This window comes from Schistocerca americana, chromosome 6 (assembly GCF_021461395.2).
Source record: "Schistocerca americana isolate TAMUIC-IGC-003095 chromosome 6, iqSchAmer2.1, whole genome shotgun sequence".
Lineage (NCBI taxonomy): Eukaryota > Metazoa > Arthropoda > Insecta > Orthoptera > Acrididae > Schistocerca > Schistocerca americana.
In genome coordinates this window covers 89,695,623-89,716,174 of record NC_060124.1, presented here as the reverse complement: position 1 = coordinate 89,716,174, position 20,552 = coordinate 89,695,623, and the positions used below count along the sequence as shown (strand labels likewise).

At 44.3% G+C, this 20,552-nt stretch overlaps 1 protein-coding gene across 1 annotated transcript in view; it reads left to right on the top strand.

The window, feature by feature from the left end:
• LOC124619637 overlaps positions 1 to 20,552 on the top strand; it is a 382,561-nt gene that overhangs the window by 136,315 nt on the left and 225,694 nt on the right. Inside the window, exon 3 of the mRNA XM_047146152.1 lies at positions 2,604 to 2,655. Coding sequence (XP_047002108.1) covers positions 2,604 to 2,655 — 52 coding nt within the window. The remainder of the gene's footprint in view (positions 1 to 2,603; positions 2,656 to 20,552) is intronic.

The following is a 20,552-nucleotide window of genomic DNA, read 5'->3' as shown; positions in this document are numbered from 1 at the left end:
CCTGTTGAAGGGCAATTCGGAGATGATGATTGTATCTTTCAATACGATCGAGCACCTGTTCAAAATGCACGGCTTGTGGTGGAGTGGTTGCACGACAATAACATCCCTGTAATGGACTGGCCTGCACAGAGTCCTGAACCGAATTCTATAGAACACCTTAGGGATGTTTTGGAACGCCGACTTCGTGCCAGGCCTCACCGACCGACATCGATACCTCTCCTCAGTGCAGCACTCCGTGAAGAATGGGCTGGCGGTTGAATGTATGTCTGCGAGAGTGGAATCCGTCATCAAGGCTAAGGGACACCATACTGAATTCCAGCATTACCGATGTAGGTCGCCACGAACTTGTAAGTCATTTTCAGCCAGGTGTCCGGATACTTTTAATCGCATAGTGTATATCTTCACTGTGTCGAGAGTGCAATATCGCATCATCTACCACTGGCCGGCGTTGGGGCACTCAATCAGGTACCGCCTCTGCATCTTTCCAATGAATGGGGCTACATTCTGCTGATGGTGGCAAAGGAGTTCTTTAGTCTTGGAATGTGTCGTGCAATTACGCTTTTGAACTCTTCTCTCGTAATATGCTATTCTTTTATCCACCTTATCTGTTTGTATCTTTGTTTATGGTTGCAGTTCTATTTGTAAATTACACTACTGGCCATTAAAACTGCTACATCAACAAGAAATACAGGTGATAAATGGGTAGTCATTGGACAAATATATTATACTAGAACTGACATGTGATTACATTTTCACGTAATTTGGGCGCATAGATCCTGAGAAATCAGTAGCCAGAACAACCACCTTGATACGCCTGGGCATTGAGTCAAACAGAGCTTGGATGGCGTGTACAGGTACAGCTCCCCATGCAGCTTCAACACGATACCACAGTTCATCAAGAGTAGTGACTGGCGTATTGCGACGAGCCAGTTGCTCGGCCACCATTAACCAGACGTTTTCAGTTGGTGAGAGATCTGGACAATGTGCTGGCCAGGGCAGCAGTCAAACATTTTCTGTGTCCAAAAAGGCCCGTACAGGACCTGCAACATGCGGTGGTGCATTATCTTTCTGAAATGTATGATTTCGCAGGGATCGAATGAAGGTTTGAGCTACGGTTCGTAACACATCTGAAATGTAACGTCCACTGTTCAAAGTGCCGTCAATGAGAACAAGAGGTGACCGAGACGTGTAACCAATGGCACCCCATACCATCACGCCGGGAGATACACCAGTATGGCGATGACGAATACACGCTTCACTTCGATGTCGCCAAACACGGATGCGAACATCATGATGCTGTAAACAGAACCTGGATTCATCCGAAAAAATGACATTTTGCCATTCGTGCACCCAGGTTCGTCGTTGAGTACACCATCGCAGGCGCTTCTGTCTGTGATGCAGTGTCAAGGGTAACCGCAGCCATGGTCTCCGAGCTGATAGTCCATGCTGCTGCAAACGTCGTCGAACTGTTTGTGCAAATGGTTGTAGTCTTGCAAACGTCCCCATCTGTTGACTCGAGACGTGGCTGCACGATCCGTTACAGCCATACGGATAAGATGCCTGTCATCTTGACTGCTAGTGATACGAGGCCGTTGGGATCTAGCACGGCGTTCCGTATTACCCTCCTGAACCCACCGATTCCATATTCTGCTAACAGTCATTGGATCTCGACCAAAGCGAGCAGCAATGTCGCGATACGATAAACCGCAATCGCGATAGGCTACAATCCGACGTTTATCAAAGTCGGAAACGTGATGGTATGCATTTCTCCTCCTTACACGAGGCATCACAACAACGTTTCACCAGGCAAAGCCGGTCAACTGCTGTTTGTGTATGAGAAGTCGGTTGGAAACTTTCCTCATGTCAGCATGTTGTAGGTGTCGCCACCGACGCCAACCTTGTGTGAATGCTCTGAAAAGCTAATCATTTGCATATCACAGCATCATCTTCCTGTCGGTAAAATTTCGCGCCTGTAGCACGTCATCTTCGCCGTGCAGCAATTTTAATGGCCAGTAGTGTAGTAACAGCTATAACAAGTCATATGTTTTTGGCTTGTGTAGTACCTCAAGTACATACGGCAAGAGTAAGCCATTATCGCTTGTTTTTCCCTGGGCAACAGGTGAAGAGTTGAAATGGATGTGTGGACGCAAAACAGTTAGTCTATACTGACAGGGATAGCCCACTTAGTAGTGCAGTTACGACTGTGCAGAAAACATCAGGTCGTAAAGTTTGTGGTGTGTTTGGGTGAAGACTGTTCAAAAGAAAAAGCAACCAACACATTGATGTGTGTACATATTAAGGTACCACATACAAAAGTATCTGCACTTACACTCATTTCACCCTGTATAAATATCGTTATTGCACTCTCATCATGACAGTTTGTTGGTACAGATTTGCGTCAAAATATGTGTAACATTCGAACTTGATAATTGTTTTATTCGTAGTAAACTCTTGGTAAATATTATAGCAGTTGTTTGTAGTTATGAAATGTGTTTATTGTTTAGTTTTGTGCCTCATATTGAAATTATCATATATTTGTTTGAGAAACAAAAACAGGTTTCTGTTCTGTGGTCATATCTAGTTTGTTTTATTTCTGTTTACAGACTGCAAAGCTTTCAGGAACTTCTGCTACATCTTCGACATGTACCCTCACAAGTAAGTATAAAGTCATTTGCTTTAATTATTTACCACTTATATATCCATATTACATAACGGCTGAGGAGGATTGTGCTTGTTAAGCTGCGCTCTTGGTGATCAGAAAACTGAGCAGAAAATGTAACTATTTTTTTCAGTCATACAATTGATATATGAGCTTTATTTTAATGTCTTACACGTCATGAGATAAATCAGGAACTTCGGTAATATATAACGAAAAGTACGAGATCCGAAATGTAATGCCAGATAAGGAGCATAAAGTCATTCGAGGCAAGAAGAAAAAGCAGTCAAAGCTGGAGAAAGAACAACACAAGTGGACTTGCAATAGTATTTATAGAATTTCCGTGAAGGGAGGGAGTTCCCCCAAGACTGTTTTACTTTCCAAATCAGAGCGAAAGAAAGAGCAAAATACTTTAAACCCTGTACGTGTTGTAAAATACACTTCCAAGACAAAAAAAGAGGCACCACGAAAGAAATATCCGAATGCAACGAAAATCAGTAGATGTGATGAACGTGTAGACCCAAACAAATAATTAAAATTTCAGAAAAATTGGATGATTTATTCAAGAGAAAGAGCTTCACAAACCGAGCAAGTCAGTAATGCGTTGGTCCACTTCTGGCTCGCATGCAAGCAATTATTCGGATTGGCATTGGTTGGTGGAGTTGTTGGGTGTCCTCCTGAGGGGTATCGTGCTAAATCTGTCCACTTGGCGCGCCGGATCATCAAAATCCCGAACCGGTTGGAGGACACTCTCTATAATGCTCGAAACGTTCTCAGTTGTGGATATATCCAGCGACCTTGCTGGCCTAGGTAGAATCTGGCAAGCACGAAGACAAGCAGTAGAAACTATCACTGGCTGTGGGAGGGCATTATCTTGCTGAAATGTAAAGGATGGTTTGCCATGAAGAGCATCAAAGTGGATCTTAGAGTATCGTCGACGTACCGCTGTGCTGTAATGGTGCTGCGGACGACAGTCAAAGGGGTCTTCCCGTGAAAAGAAACGGCACTTCAGACCTTCACTCCTGTTTGTGGGGCTGTATAGTGGGCGATAGTCCGTTTGGTAACCGACCGAATCCATGGCACCTCAAGACACGTCTTCGCTGGTCATCGAGACTCAGTTCGAAGTGGGACATCACTGAACTTAATTCTATTCCAGTTAATGAGTTTCAAGGCCAAATGTGCCAGACGCCACTGAAAATAAACTTCTTGGTCTACAGAGGCATTCGGCGTAAGGGGCACCATGAACTTAGCCCCCTTTCTGTGAGCCAGCTATTGAGCGTCCTTGTGGTCACTGAAGCACCGATTGCATGTCGGATCGATGATAATGATGAATCCGGGGCTCTTAGTGCATCTCTGACGATTCCTCAATTCTATCGTCTCTCTAGGTCGACCGCTTCCTTCTTGATGCTGTGTTTGGCGATTATTTCCCCATTCCCAGCAGCATCGCTCGAGTGATTTGCCGATTGCTCTGACTGGCTTCTTTGAGCCCAACCTCACGTCCTCTCTCAAATACTGACAACTGCTTATGTTGTTCATGCGCCTGTCCAACTGAGTACACGGAATGATTTCGCAAAGCCTTTATGACCTGCTACCGACATGCACCCTGCTTATTGTCTGTACCTGCCACATGGTGAAATTATGCTGCAGCGTCACACGTTCATCCATCAGCTGCCAACGTTTGTAATTTTGTGTGTTCAATCGATACCTGTATGAATTTTATCCCATAATGTCTCAACATATCACAAATCCTTTTGTAATACAGCATCTCAGGCACATTCGATATTGATGCAATGAAGCAACACTTCCCTATTCAATGTATTTTTATTCAGCATGATTGACAACTCAGTAGCGAAAGACCACGGATTTGTCAAAACTACTCAGTCCAACAGCAAACAATACATGCTTATGGGCGTCTTCTAAAGCCCAACATTCTGGCGCCAGTGTTTCCCACGCAGTCTCCCCCCCCCCCCCCCCTCCCCCACACACACACATACACACACTCCTCGCAGTAGAGCAGAACTCCTGGAATGTGCAGGTACTTGTACCGCTCTCGTCAGCCTCCCCTGGTGTTAGTCTGCTGGTGGCTTCGGTGTTTCTTGCTGTGCTGACGGTGGCGCCGTGGTTGCTTGCCCAGACTCTCCACTTGGTCGCTGTGGCATTGCGAGTGTGGCTGTGTCATGATCCTCACTAGATGTCAGCCTATGTCAACACACAGGCATAGCTCGTTCAGGTGACACCGTCTGTCGCTTGTCTTTATATTGTGTCTGTACTGTATGTGCATCACGTTTTAAAAACTTGGATGGACCAGAGTACGGGGCTCTGCATCCATCCTTAACTGCATGGCTAGCACGTTTTCAGATCTCTGTGTACGAAAATATTATGCTCCCCATGGCGTAATAATAGTAGTAGTAGTAGTAGTAGTAGCAGTTTTAGTAGTAGTAATTTTAGTAGTAGCTTCATTCAACTGTAGATTTACAAGGATATAGGACATGTCAAAGTATTTACAAATTTAGATCAATTTAAAATAAGCTAATTCGTATAGACGTATATTTACGGACTTCTGGTTAGAGGAAATCATTAGATTTACTCCTGGTATACAATACTTTTTTTACAAATAACTTATTAAATAATGTAATGCCAAATTGTTCACTCATATCTCACTATCACTCACTGCACGCACACGCACACTGGTGATATCTGGGCCATTTTCTGTACTGCAACTTCCCATTTGCTATCCTGAAAAGCTGAGTCAGCATCTCTCCATAATGAGTGACATGTTGAGCTCAGAAAGAGGAAGATGTGTTGGTATTGTGCTATGCATAGCTTGGGAGGGGGGGGGGGGGGGGGGGGGGGGAAGTATTTCTAGAAAGGAATAAAAGAAGGAAAAAAACATAAAGTGAAAGTGTTATGTGGAATGTTGGATATTTTATAATCATTATTATTATTATTTATTTGTATAACATTTTTTATCAAACCCCTACTCTGTTTTAGCTAAGTAATCCTTCAATGTATAAAATGTATTGCTAACAGGTACTTTTTAGCTGCCTTTTTAAATAAGTGTATTTTCGCAATTTCATTCATCTCTTTTGGTAATTTATTGTACAGTTTTATTCCTTGGTAGAAAATGCTGTTTTGAGTTTTATGTTTATTTTTTCTTGGTAAATGTAAGTTGAGTCTATCTCTTGTTGCATGGTCATGGACAGAGCTGTTTGTGCAGTAATTACCAATGTTATTTTTGATGACTGGTAAATGTATTCACATGGAGCAGCTAAAATCCCCGGTGTTCTGAACAGATCCTTACAATGAGCTCGACTAGTATTTTTGGTTATTATTCTTATGGCTCTTTTCTGGAGTTTGAAAATTGTGTTCATATTTTGTGCATTTGTGCCCCAAAAAAGAATGCCGTAGCTAAGAACTGCGTGTACATATGAATAATATGTAACCAAATGCCGGCAAAGGGCATGGATCGGATATCTGGGCCTTTGGTTGCTGTGGTAAATATGGCAGTTCTGTGTGTCTCGTTATTTGTTGTGTGCTGTCGACGCCCGCGTATCTGGCTTACACAAAATGCACAGACCATATGAGACTGGGCGCCGTTGCTGAAGTTATAATGAATCATCCTCCTCTAACTTTACCATTTTTTATAGAGATAACCGATACCATGCATGCTATCGATTCTTGCATAGGTTAAAATTATCTCAGCTGCTTCATTAAAAGAATTCATATAATTTTGTATACAATGTATTATATTTCAGGCTAAAATGTATAAAAAAGAAATTGTGTTACAATCGATATGTACTAACAGTTAAAATTACTCTTTTTTTAGAAATATTTGAAATTACGAAATTTCTGGCATACTTAAAATTCACATTATTAATTGTACAATCTAATGCTATTTATTAAATTTATTTCTAGATTGATTTACAAAATAATGATGTATTTTAGCCAAGATTCGTCTTTGGTAAAGAAAGTTTGTAAACCCTTTCGCTTCGTAAACTCTTTAGAATAATGTGAGTACCGCAGAATGTAAGTAGTGGTGGGCATGCCTCTGATGGAAGTAGACGTTTTCTAAGTTTGTCACCACCAATGTAATTATTGGTTTTTTTTGAATGGGGAAAATGTAAAAACCGTGTGATGTTGAAAGATGTGACAAAGAATAAAATTCAAGAATAATACAGGCAAATCATCATCAATTATTTAGTCATCGAGAACCTACAAAATCGAAATTTCAGCTGCAAGAATGTACCCCGAGAAAAGACTTTGAGCCATCGACAACAACAACGAGATAATGAAGATAAGAAAAAAGTTATTCTTTTGCATGTCTTACGCCTCTCGAAGCTTTCAAAATTTGTGCAAAGACAGAGAATTTTAATAGTGATATGTGGGAGGGTAAGATTACGAAGTCCAACTGTCTTTGTTACAAATGAGCGCAGCTTTCAAAGTCCTGTGTCAGTGGCCTTCCACCCCACTGCTTTCCATGTAGTAGCAGGTTGTGTGGTGGCACTGGAAAAACACAACTTGGACAGATGCAGGAATAGGATTGATTCTAACTGTCTTCCGTGATCCATAGTAATGTGCAATGAACAGTGGTATCCATGTCGTCAAAAACGTTCGTGTTACTGTCTGATGATTGGTACTTCCTCTGCCCACTTGGTTTATATGCCTGTCACAGTAAATATCTAGAGATATCATTCTCATGAAGGCAGTGGACCCACAATATCTATGTCTAGATGGAAGAACCTGCTTGTCGCCTCTGAAAACTCTCCCACACGTGTGCCCGTCTTACATTGCTGACACGCTATGCATTTTCTTGCCCATTGACGACAATCTATCTTTATGCTGGGCCACAACAACCTTTTTGTCCACAATTTAACGCTTGTTTTTGCGCTCTGGTACGCTAGGTTATGAATACTATCAAAAACTACTTTACAGTGCCGTAGACACTGGCGAGCAGATTGATGCCGTATTCCTGGACTTCAGGAAGGCATTTGATACGGTTCCGCACTTACGTTTAGTGAAAAAAATACGAGCTTACGGAATATCGGACCAGGTTTGTGATTGGATTCAGGATTTCCTAGAAGAAAGAACACAACATGTCATTCTTAACGGTTCAAAATCTGCAGATGTAGAGGTAATTTCGGGAGTACCGCAGGGAAGCGTGATAGGACCTTTATTGTTTACAATATACATAAATGACTTAGTTGACAACATCGGTAGCTCCGTGAGGCTATTTGCAGATGACACGGTTGTCTACAAGAAAGTAGCAACATCAGAAGACTCGTACGTACTCCAGGAGGACCTGCAGAGGATTAATGCATGGTGCGACAGCTGGCAGCTTTCCCTAAACGTAGATAAATGTAATATAATGCGCATACATAGGGGCAGAAATCCATTCCAGTACGATTATGCCATAGGTGGTAAATCATTGGAAGCGGTAACGACCGTAAAATACTTAGGAGTTACTATCCGGAGCGATCTGAAGTGGAATGATCACATAAAACAAATAGTGGGAAAAGCAGGCGCCAGGTTGAGATTCATAGGAAGAATTCTAAGAAAATGTGACTCATGGACGAAAGAAGTAGCTTACAAAACGCTTGTTCGTCCGATTCTTGAGTATTGCTCATCAGTATGGGACCCTTACCAGGTTGGATTAATAGAAGAGATAGACATGATCCAGCGAAAAGCAGCGCGATTCGTCATGGGGACATTTAGTCAGCGCGAGAGCGTTACGGAGATGCTGAACAAGCTCCAGTGGCGGACACTTCAAGAAAGGCGTTACGCAATACGGAGAGGTTTATTATCGAAATTACGAGAGAGCACATTCCGGGAAGAGATGGGCAACATATTACTACCGCCCACATATATCTCGCGTAATGATCACAACGAAAAGATCCGAGAAATTAGAGCAAATACGGAGACTTACAAGCAGTCGTTCTTCCCACGCACAATTCGTGAATGGAACAGGGAAGGGGGGATCAGATAGTGGTACAATAAGTACCCTCCGCCACACACCGTAAGGTGGCTCGCGGAGTATAGATGTAGATGTAGATGTAGACATAACTTCTCCACCTCAAGAGGCTTGGTGCTGGTTTTGGAAATATCACACCAAATCATGCCGTTAACCTCCAATAGCCGCACCTGATCAGGCTGTAGCCATGTTGAACCATTTTGTAAATATTCCTGCAGCCTCTATCAGTAGCCTGTGCTGTGCTGAGTTATTGTAATCAACTGTGCACGAGGTAGCTTTAATTCGTGAGAAGAAATCAGCTACTGCATTCTCTGCCCCTTTTATGTGCCTTATGTCCATTGTGGACAGGCTGATAAACTCAAACTAGAGGAATATGTGATGGGTAACAGCTATTCTTGTACATGCTAAAGGCAAGCAGGATAGGTTTATGGTCCGTGAAGATTACGAAAGGCCTGGTCTCGATGGACGGGCGGAAGCATCGCACAGCTTCGTAAATGGCTAATAACTCCCAGTTGTAAGAACTCTACTTCGTTTGTGTCTCTGTGAGTTTACGAAAGAAAAAAACCAAGGGTTGAATGTTTTGCTACATATTGTTGGCGGGCTGCGCTGGTTGCTTGCTGCCTAGCATCTACCACTATCGCTAACGGTGTGTTGTGAATTGGAGGATAGTTTGACCTTTTTGAAAGTTTTTGGATTTCCGGTGTACATGACAGAGTGCATTGGCCCATTGTGTTGTTACCTGACAGCGTTGTTGTCAGCAGTGCTCGAATTTTTGCTGCCAACGGTGGGTGTCAATGGTAAAAATTCACAACCCCTAGAAAGCAGTTGATAATCCGTAGGGCGCGGTATTCCCTTCATTACATCAATCTTGTCTTTTGATGGACAAATACTGGTTGCTGAAGCAGCATGTCCACGGAATATTACTTGCTTCTGTTGCAGAGCACAATTTGCTTCATTGACTGTTCTACTGCATTTGCGTATCATGTCTAACACCATTCTGAGGTGTTCGTCGTGCCGTGCCATTATCTTCGAAAATACCAGCATGTAATTTGAAATACACAAAGCATAAATTGAGTCCTTTGAATTATTTGTGTATGAACCTTTGCCATATCTATTTGGTGTTCTTCAAACAGAATGGCATATCCAAATGTTCAAAAAGGTCAAACAGATTTACACAACAATCTTGGGTATGTCTTCTTCCACTACCAATATCTGATTGTAAGCTTTCTTACAATCAACCACGCTACAGACTGGCAACTGCAAGTATGTTTGTGAAATTTCTTGTATTCGGTCCAGATAGTAGCCTGGAATTATGTGTGCATTTAACGTGCGGTAATCTCTGCAGGGCCTCCATGTGTCGTCTTTCTTCTTGACCAGATGCAGTGGTGAGGCTCATGGGCTGACTGATCTGATAACCCCCACATGCAGCGTCTCTTCAAACTCCTCTTTTGCTGCAGCAAAGCAGACAGATGCCAATCTTCTCGGCTACCAAAAGACTGGCTGACCAGTGACATCTTAATATGGTGGGCAGTATCAGCAGCATTTTTCTCATCTGGTCCCCAACTTTTTGTCTGTTCTCCTATATATTTGAACTGCAGGGTAGACATATGGTGTTCGCTGTGCGTTGGCCTACAGAACCTGTTATGACTTCCCTGTTCATTTTAATCTTTGCCTTATTAAGAAGCCGGCCATAGTGACCGAGCGATTCTAGGCGGTTCAGTCTGGTATCGCGCGACCGCTACGGTCGCAGGTTCGAATCCTGCCTCGGGCATGGATGTGTGTGATGTCCTTAGGTTAGTTAGGTTTAAGTAATTCTAAGTTCTAGGGGACTGATGACCTCAGCTGTTAAATCCCATAGTGCCAGAGCCATTTGAACCTTATTAAGATTTATCTTTATTTCTTGCTGACTAATGAAGTATGCACTTAATATGGGCTCCAGCACATCTGCAAGCATGACCCTCCACTTGCACTTCTTGCTGAAACCCAGGTACACTTCACTTCACAGTATCCATATGTTTATTATGGGCGAACTGTTGGCTGCCGTAAGATTCTTATCTTAGCTGACTGGTAACACACTCATGTCCGACCCTGATTCAACTAGACAGCAATGGTTGGCTATTCTGTCGCTTACAACCCTCATGACAACACAAATAAGCTTGACTGGTTCTGTGGGCCAGCTGACTTTGATTACTGGACCAAATTAGAACATGGTGTCCTGTTGAACTTTGTTCGAATCATTTCTTACTTTTTCAGGACTCGTGTCTCTTTCTTCTTTTGTATTGGGCGCTTTTGCAGAGTTTTGCGGCCAGCCGCGTGTGTTGGTGGGCACTGAGTTCGTGTATGTACACACATGGAGATGTGCGTCTTGTGGCCCATTCACCAGAATGTCTGTGGTACCAACACACCATGTTTCAACAACAGTATTGTGTCATTTTCTCACCAGCTTGATTTTTTTCTGAAACGATGTCTTCCTACAGTCTTCCTTTTATTAGGTCTGGGTCCTCCTGTCCACTGTAAGTGTCGACACTTGCTTGTGTAGCGCGTCTATTTGAGAGTGATCTGGATGCCTTGTCTGAGAATCTAATGGAGACCTGTTCCGGCATAGTATCAAGCGTCGGCGTGACGGCCTGGAACGTAACTGCAAGAGAAGGCTGTGATTTTTTTTTTTAGAGGTGGAGCTCCTCCACGCCCACACCGGCATGATGGCCAACACAAAAGGTCTACTGCCATCTCTGCATAAGGGTTAGTATTCACTAAAGTGAGGTGTCGCAGGATGTGGGTACTGCGATGTTTGCGTACGTCTGGTTAGGATTAACCATTAATACGCGCTCATCTGGAGATAGATTGGTCGAAATCTGACGAAGGGTAGCAGTTTGAAGGGCAGAGGAAAAAAAGTGCCAAAGCAAGAGCCAAGGGAAAAAAACCTCTGCGAAAGTTAGGTCGGGCGGCAAGAGCAGTAGCGGTTGTCTTGCTGCCTGCGATAGGTTGTGCAAGGATAGGCTTTGTTAGTAGTGGGTATCATGCATGTCGATACCTTGACATGTGCGTTTGTGCTGCTCGGCGGCTGGCGCTGGGTGCTGGTACAGAGTCCTCGTTCAGCGTCCTGCAACCTGCAACAGTTAGGTTTGTTATCGGTCTTGTGTCCGATAGGTCATATACCGGAGGCACAGTGTGAGGGAGTGTTGGCAGATTGTTCGTGCGTCTGTGGGCGAGCTCGTCGGTGTCCCTGCTGTGGCCTGTTGGTCGGCTCCAATAGCAGCTGGTAGTTGCCAGTCAGTGTTGCTGATATGCAGGGGCTTACCGGCGTTTGTCGCTGTTTGCGTATGTTAGTTTACCATAGGTGGTTATGCCCTAGCTAGCAGTGTCTTTGGCCGCTTGTGTTTCCACCTGTGGTTGTGATCTAGTTTCCCAGAGTGAGGATGAAAGGATTGTTCGAGTGTCTCGAGTTCCTGTATAGTCGTGTGGCGTGTTTCTTGAATACTTCCTTGAGGGTATCAAGGCGGTATTCATGGTGAAGATCCACGGTGCGTGTGTAGCGTGGAGCATTGCTGATGATTCGTAGCACCTTATTCTGTATGATCTGCAGGCGGCGCAGTCGTGTGGGAGCTGCATATCCCCTGACGGGAGCTGCGTACGTCATCAGAGGTCTAATCAGTGTCATGTATAAGGACCTCGACACCCTCCTATTCAGTGTGCTTTCCTTGTTGAGCATTGGGTAGAGCTGTTTGAGCCTCGCGTGCGCTCGGTTGGCAACGTATTTGATGTGGTCCCCCCATGTAAGTTTCCGGTCCAGCCAGACACCAAGGTATCTGACTTTCTCTCGGAAACGTATTGGGCGTGTATGTAGTGTTATCGGTCTACAGTGTTGGTGTTTGCGCAGTAGTTTCGGTCTGCGTGTGAACAGAACTGCTTCGCACTTGTCGACGTTTACTTTAATACGCCATCGCTCCAGCCAAGGCTCAGCTGTTCTGAGTGCTGTCTGTTTTCGTGAGTTGATGTTCGACGGTTTCCAGTCTTGCGCGAGGATGGCTGTGTCATCCGCGTAGACGGCTAACGTCGTGTTTCGTGTCGCTGGGTAGTCATTAATGTACAGGTTAAACAAGATGGGCCCCAGAATGCTTCCTTGGGGTACTCCAGCTTGGATACCGTGTTGTGTTGATTGTTTATCCTGCACGTTAGTGTTGAAACATCTGTTCGTGAGATCTGAGTGTATGAGACGTACGAGTCCGTCTGGGAAACCAGCTTCGCTTAGTTTGCGTATGAGTCCGTTGTGCCAGAGACGATCGAAAGCCTTTTCGATGTCTAGGAACACGGCCCCTGTGGCTTTGTTCATGTTGTAGCCGTGTGTTATATGTTCGACTAGGCGGAGGAGTTGTTGTGTTGTCGAGTGGTGATTCCTAAAGTCGAATTGCTCCGGTCTTAGGTTGTCGTTGGCGATGCAATGCCTAGTGATACGTTTTAGTATTACCTTCTCAACAATCTTGCTGAGCGAGCACAGCAGACTGATAGGTCGGTAATTTTGTGGGAGGGAGTGGTCTTTCCCTGGCTTTCTGAACATCAGGACCTTGGCCGCCTTCCAAAAGTCAGGGAAGTGTTGGTGTGTCAGGATAGCATTCGTTAAGTGTGTGAGGTATTCTACGGCTTTATCCGTGGACTCCTGGAGGCTGTGAGACGACGTGAGCCAATAGAACGCTTACTGGGACGATACCACGTCAGGAGCGCCCCTGTATGAAGAGAATACAAGCGCCGATTCAGTTAGCCTTGGCCGCACTAGAAGAAGAGTCGTGACTTGTGATCTGGGAGGGTCGTAACTTAAATAATGGCAACTATTTATTCACAACTGATACAAAAGAGTTACATGTTTGCACCTCTTACTGCCCTTCAAAGTAGTCACTAGCGTTGTGTATAACCCGTTGCCAGCGATGCGGACGACGTAGTATAGCGTTAGCAGAACCTGTTCTGTTGATGGTGTGAATGGAACTGTCTACTGCCTGTCGAATCTCTGGAGCTGTTCTGGAGCGAATGCCACGAAGTGGTTACTCCATCTTCGGAATCAAATCAAAGTCACAAGGACTTACGTCTGGGGAGTAAGGTGGATGGTACAATACTTCCCAGTCCCATCGACCGAACAGAGCAGCCAACGCTTACACTGTATGCGCCCGTACATTATCGTGCAAAATGATGCGTGGGTTGCGCAGAACGTGTCGCCGCTTCTTTCGCAAAGCTGGTCGCAGGTGATGCTCCAAAAACTGTGCATTGACGGTCTGCCGTGGAGGAACGCAACCCACCCATCGTTTTGCACGACAATGCGTGGGCGCAGACAGCACAAGCAGTGGCTCCTCTGTTCGGCGTATTCGGGAGGACCACGGTTCAATCCCGCGTCCGGCCATCCTGATTTAGGTTTTCCGTGATTTCCCTAAATCGCTCCAGGCAAATGCCGGGATGGTTCCTTTGAAAGGGCACGGCCGACTTCCTTCCCCATCCTTCCCTAATCCGATGAGACCGATGACCTCGCTGTCTGGTCTCCTTCCCAAACAACCCAACCCCTCCTCTGTTCGGTCGATGGGACTGTGAAGTACTGTACCATCCACCATACTGCCCGGACTTAATTCCTTGTGACTTTGATTTGATCCGAAGATGAAGGAACCACTTCGTGGCATTCGCTTCAGAACCGTTCCAGAGATTCGACAGGCAGTAGACCGCTCCATTCGCACCATCAGCAGAACAGGCTCTGCTAACGGTATACTACGCCTTTCACATCGCTGACAACGGGTTCTGCACAGCGCTGGTGACTACTATGAAGGACAGTAAGAGGTGCAAACATGTAACCCTTTTGTATCGGTTATGAATAAATAGTTGCCACTTTTAAGTTCCAATCCTCGTACATTAATTGCTTGCATGGAAATTGTACATATCGAAGGACATTGGTTATCTGTATGTCGTCATTTGCTTGCGACACCTCTTTGTTAAAAGGTAAAGTTAAGTATTGTCAATTTAATTTACTGTAAAAATCTCCATTAATAAGATTTGCTTGAATTTTTGTCTAGCTGTCCGAGAAAACAGCTTCCTAGGCACCCTATATTAGTGGGCGGGAACTCAGAAGGCCTAACTCATGAAGGTAATGTAAGAGACCCGAGCTTATCGAATCAGTATGTAGAGAGGCTGGCATATGTGATAGTAAGGTGTTACAAGGAATGTTAACCCAATGGTATCGTACTTCAACACCTTACTGATTACTATGAAATCAGATTTAATACATTAATTACAAATTAGCTAGTATGACTGTTCTGTATAGTAGACCTCAAACGGTCTTCTAAATGTAGAGCAATACACATTTTTTGGAGTGGCACGCACTTTCACTTTTTTCCCTTTGAGTAGCACACTGCACACTTTGTTGTTCTCACTTGAGAAAATGAGCCCACGTTTTGCCTGAAGTCGCTTACTGGTGGTGCCTGTGGATGGTAGCCCACGACTATTCAGCTTGTTGTGCACACTCTAGCAGTCGCTATAAACTCACCTCGTCATCACCACGGAGCAGTCTCTTCGCCTTGTTGGTTGTTTATTAGTATCAGCTACCACACGGAACACACAGCCTGTGCTTCTTTTTGGAATACATTTAAGAGCCATCTATTAGCTACAAAAGGAACTTCGTGTAATTATATAGTGACTCGCGCATTTGCGAGCTGAGTTCTTCGTACTATTTTGATGCCACCGCAACTTCATGCGGCTACAGCTCATAATTTTATGCGACTGGATAAAATAAGGCAGAAAATAAATTGTAAAAGTATCAGAGTAGTCAACATCAAATATTCAACTCATAGGAAGAAAAAGTGGAACAAAAAATGATGAAATTCAGAAGCATTGTACAGTACGCTTTAGATTAGTACGTGCTGGGAAAGAGTGTGTGGTGTTCTTTGAAGTTCCCCCGGCGGTTAAAATACTCCCTCATTTACTCCGCACTATATGATTGTTTCAGTTGCTTTTAATTCAGTCACTGGCTCTCACCTTAGAGACGGCTGTCCGGTCACCAGCCGAAATATCGGAAGAATACTATCTCGGTTGCTCGTCCGAAAGACGATGGAATAAGGTTGTGCGGGATGACAAAGACCAACCGTATTAGAAAGTTAGCACGAAAGCAACGAAACCGTAATGACACATTTAAGCGACTTGAGTATGTAGGTGACAAACAAAACCTGGACGAAGCCAAAATGAGCGTAGAGAGATCAATGAGATAAGCGTTCAGTTAATTCAAAAATAAATTTTGTTAGCCGATCTGATTGAAAATCCTAAGAAGTTTTGGTCTTATATAAGGTCAATAAGCGAATCGGAATCATTTCTTCACACAATCTGTGACCATAATGGCACCGAAACGGAAGATGACAAAGATGAGTCCGACATGGTTTTGCAGCGGTAGACTGCACTACGATTCCTCCTTACACCCATCGCACGAACACAGAAATGGCAGATACTGAAGTAAGTGATCGCGGAATACAAAATGAACTAAAACCTCTCAAACGTGGAAAGACCGGATGAGATACCTGTGACATTAGGGCGATCATTACACGGAAGTTGCAAAAAACTGCCAAGTGATTTGAGTGCACCCCCCCCCCCCCCCCCCCCCCCACCCCCCGGTCTTTTTTTATTTTTGCTATTTATAATTTTTGATAATGCGCCAAATTTCATTCCAGTTAATTAACATTGATACATTCCGCAACGAACTTAAATATAGTATCTAAAACCCACTTTAACACTGAAAAAAGTATGTGTATTTTTTATTGGTATTAAACCTCCGTTAGACAGGTGGATCCTATACCACCAACACAACTATCCTGCCTCACTTATTTTCCGTGTAAGACCTCTACTACTTTGTTGATTTACGTTTCGTTCCTTTTCCAGACGTTATTATAGCTTGAGAACATTTTACAGTGAGCAAATCACGTATCTTGATAACAGTTTGCAATGAACAACTTATTTATCTGTATAACATTTGACAATGAACGCATTAGTGCTTACATAATAAATCCAAGATAGAATAAAAGTCAAAGTTCTATGTCTGTGCGTGTGTTCGTCCTTCACAACAGATACTTCAGCTTCAAGGACGCAGTCGGGACAAATATCCTGAGCGCAGGCTTTGTGTACGTAATTCGTCTTTCTGTCCTCCTTGTGGCCACACGGCCGACACCTTGAATCTTTTTCCACTTTTTTTGGCGGAGGGGGCGGGGGGGGGGGGGGGTGACGGCTTGGCTGCTGGAATTAGAACGAAGTCCTTGAGGCGCTGCTGCAACGGCTTAGGAAGGTTCCTGGTGCTCGTAAAACTGATCTCGAAGAACGGCGAGGGGGAGGGTTTTGAGGAATTGTGGACGTGTAAGCGTTGCCCGAGGCGAGTTGCAGAAATCGATCACTTGCGCATCGATTCCAGCGTCGTTGAGTTGTGAGAAGAAGATCCTGAGTGGCCATCTTCTGTACGTTTGGCAACGCCGAAAATTCCGCTCAACTGATCGACGGTGTCGATACCAGTTTGGTCTTATTGTAGTAGGTAACCAACTCAGGCTTATTCTTGTCCCCAGCGGATTTGTCTATATGATCTTTTCGGTGAAAGGTGGGGAGAACAATCAAAACCTTCTTTTCTGGAACGTAGGACGCCAAGGTGACCTGGTTACTGATTCCGAACACGCTGTTGCAGACTGGATGGCCAGTGGTCTCAGTGAATGCCTTAGGGACTTCTTTTTCGTTGTTCCTAACGTTCCATCCAGGCTCATCTTGTGCTTGCATAGGAGTGCAATGGCCAGTGGAAAGCTGGTGTACCAGTTCTCCGCCTTAGATTTCTTCCCGATCAAGACATCTTGGCTATGAGGCGTTCAATCACATCAGATAGGGAGTTGCTCTTGTGGAAAGTCTTGTCAGATTGCTTTCCGACGGACACCTCCATGCAGGAGGTGTAGAATACCTCGACGAAGGTCTTGATGCTATACTTAACCGGCTTTGTCGGGATGTATTGAATGAAAGAGCATCGGCCAAAGATCGTCGATCGTAACGTTGCTACCGAGGATATAACTGTCCTGGCAGTTATTGTTGAACTGGTCGAAGACTTCACGGATGGACAGAGTTTATTTTGTGCACGCCGAGCCTGTCGGGTACTGAGCTCGTCAAACTTGAGACAGCGCAGGAGGAATCTGACTCGAGTCATGGTCATCGTCAGGGGGAAGATCTCAACACCGTAATGTGGAGGAGGCCCTTCCGGCAGCTATTGAACGCACTGGGTGCGACCGGCTGCAGATAGTAGCACATGTCGGAACGAATGACGCCTGCCGCTTGGGTTCTGAGGCCATCCTTGGTTCCTTCCGGCGGCTGGCTGATTTGGTGAAGACAACCAGCATCGCACGCGGAGTGCAAGCTGAGCTTAATATCTGCAGCATAGTGCCCAGAGTCGATCGCGGTCCTCTGGTTTGGAGCCGTGTGGAGGGTCTAAACCAGAGGCTCAGACGACTCTGCGACTATAATGGTTGCAAATTCATCGACCTCCGTTATTGGGTGGAGAACTGTAGGGCCCCCCTAGACAGGTCAGGCGTGCACTACACACCGGAAGCAGCTACTAGGGTAGCAGAGTACGTGTGGCGTGCACACGGGGGTTTTTTAGGTTAGAGGGACCCCCCCTTGGGCGAAACGATAAAATACCTGACGGCTTACCAGAGAGGACATTATCATCGTTGATAAAGAACGTCCGTCCTCGGAGACCAAAAACAGGAAAAGTCAACGTAATATTGGTAAACTGCAGGAGTATCCAGGGCAAGGTTCCTGAATTAGTATCTCTTATTGAAGGAAATAGTGCGCATATAGTATTAGGAACGGAAAGTTGGTTAAAACCGGAAGTGAACAGTAACGAAATCCTAGACACAGAATGGAATATATACCGCAAGGATAGGATAAACGCCAATGGTGGAGGAGTATTTATAGCAGTAAAGAATTCAATAATATCCAGTGAAGTTATTAGCGAATGCGAATGTGAAATAATCTGGGTTAAGTTAAGTATCAAAGGTGGGTCAGATATGATAGTCGGATGCTTCTATAGACCACCTGCATCAGCAACCGTAGTAGTTGAGCGCCTCAGAGAGAACCTGCAGAACGTCGTGAAGAAGTTTCGTGATCATACTATTGTAATAGGGGGAGACTTCAATCTACCAGGTATAGAATGGGATAGTCACACAATCAGAACTGGAGCCAGGGACAGAGACTCTTGTGACATTATCCTGACTGCCTTGTCCGAGAATTACTTCGAGCAGATAGTTAGAGAACCAACTCGTGAAGCTAACGTTTTAGACCTCATAGCAACAAATAGACCGGAACTTTTCGACTCCGTGAATGTAGAAGAGGGTATCAGTGATCATAAGTCAGTGGTTGCATCAATGACTACAAGTGTAATAAGAAATGCCAAGAAAGGAAGGAAAATATATTTGCTTAACAAGAGTGATAGGGCACAAATCGCAGAATATCTGAGTGACCACCATCAAACGTTCATTTCTGAGGAAGAGGATGTGGAACAAAAATGGAAAAAATTCAGAAACATCGTCCAGTACGCCTTAGATAAGTTCGTACCGACTAAGGTCCAAAGCGAGGGGAAAGATCCACCGTGGTATAACAATCATGTACGAAAGGTACTACGGAAACAAAGAAAGCTTCATCATAGGTTTAAGAGTAGTCGAATCATAGCTGATAAGGAAAAGCTGAACGAAGCGAAAAAGAGCGTAAAGAGAGCAATGAGAGAATCATTCAACGAATTCGAACATAAAACATTGGCAAACAATCTAAACAAGAACCCTAAAAAGTTTTGGTCATATGTAAAATCGGTAAGCGGATCTAAATCCCCTATTCAGTCACTCGTTGACCACGATGGCACCGAAACAGAGGACGACCGAAGAAAGGCAGAAATACTGAATTCAGTGTTCCGAAACTGTTTCACTGCGGAAAATCGTAACACGGTCCCTGACTTCAGCCGTCGCACGGACGCCAAAATGGAAAATATTGAAATAAACGATATCGGAATTGAAAAACAACTGCTATCACTTAGTAGCGGAAAAGCATCCGGACCAGACGAGATACCCTTAAGATTCTACAGTGATTATGCTAAAGAACTTGCCCCCTTTCTATCAGCAATTTATCGTAGATCGCTGGAAGAACGTAAAGTACCTAGCGACTGGAAGAAAGCGCAGGTCGTTCCCATTTTCAAGAAGGGTCATAAATCAGATGCGAATAATTATAGGCCTATTTCGCTTACGCCAATCTGTTGTAGAATAATGGAACATGTTTTGTGTTCTCGTATTATGACGTTCTTAGATAATACAAATCTCCTTCATCATAACCAACATGGATTCCGCAAACAGAGATCATGTGACACTCAGCTCGCCCTATTTGCCCAAGAAATTCACAGTGCCGTAGACACTGGCGAGCAGATTGATGCCGTATTCCTGGACTTCAGGAAGGCATTTGATACGGTTCCGCACTTACGTTTAGTGAAAAAAAATACGAGCTTACGGAATATCGGACCAGGTTTGTGATTGGATTCAGGATTTCCTAGAAGAAAGAACACAACATGTCATTCTTAACGGTTCAAAATCTGCAGATGTAGAGGTAATTTCGGGAGTACCGCAGGGAAGCGTGATAGGACCTTTATTGTTTACAATATACATAAATGACGTAGTTGACAACATCGGTAGCTCCGTGAGGCTATTTGCAGATGACACGGTTGTCTACAAGAAAGTAGCAACATCAGAAGACTCGTACGTACTCCAGGAGGACCTGCAGAGGATTAATGCATGGTGCGACAGCTGGCAGCTTTCCCTAAACGTAGATAAATGTAATATAATGCGCATACATAGGGGCAGAAATCCATTCCAGTACGATTATGCCATAGGTGGTAAATCATTGGAAGCG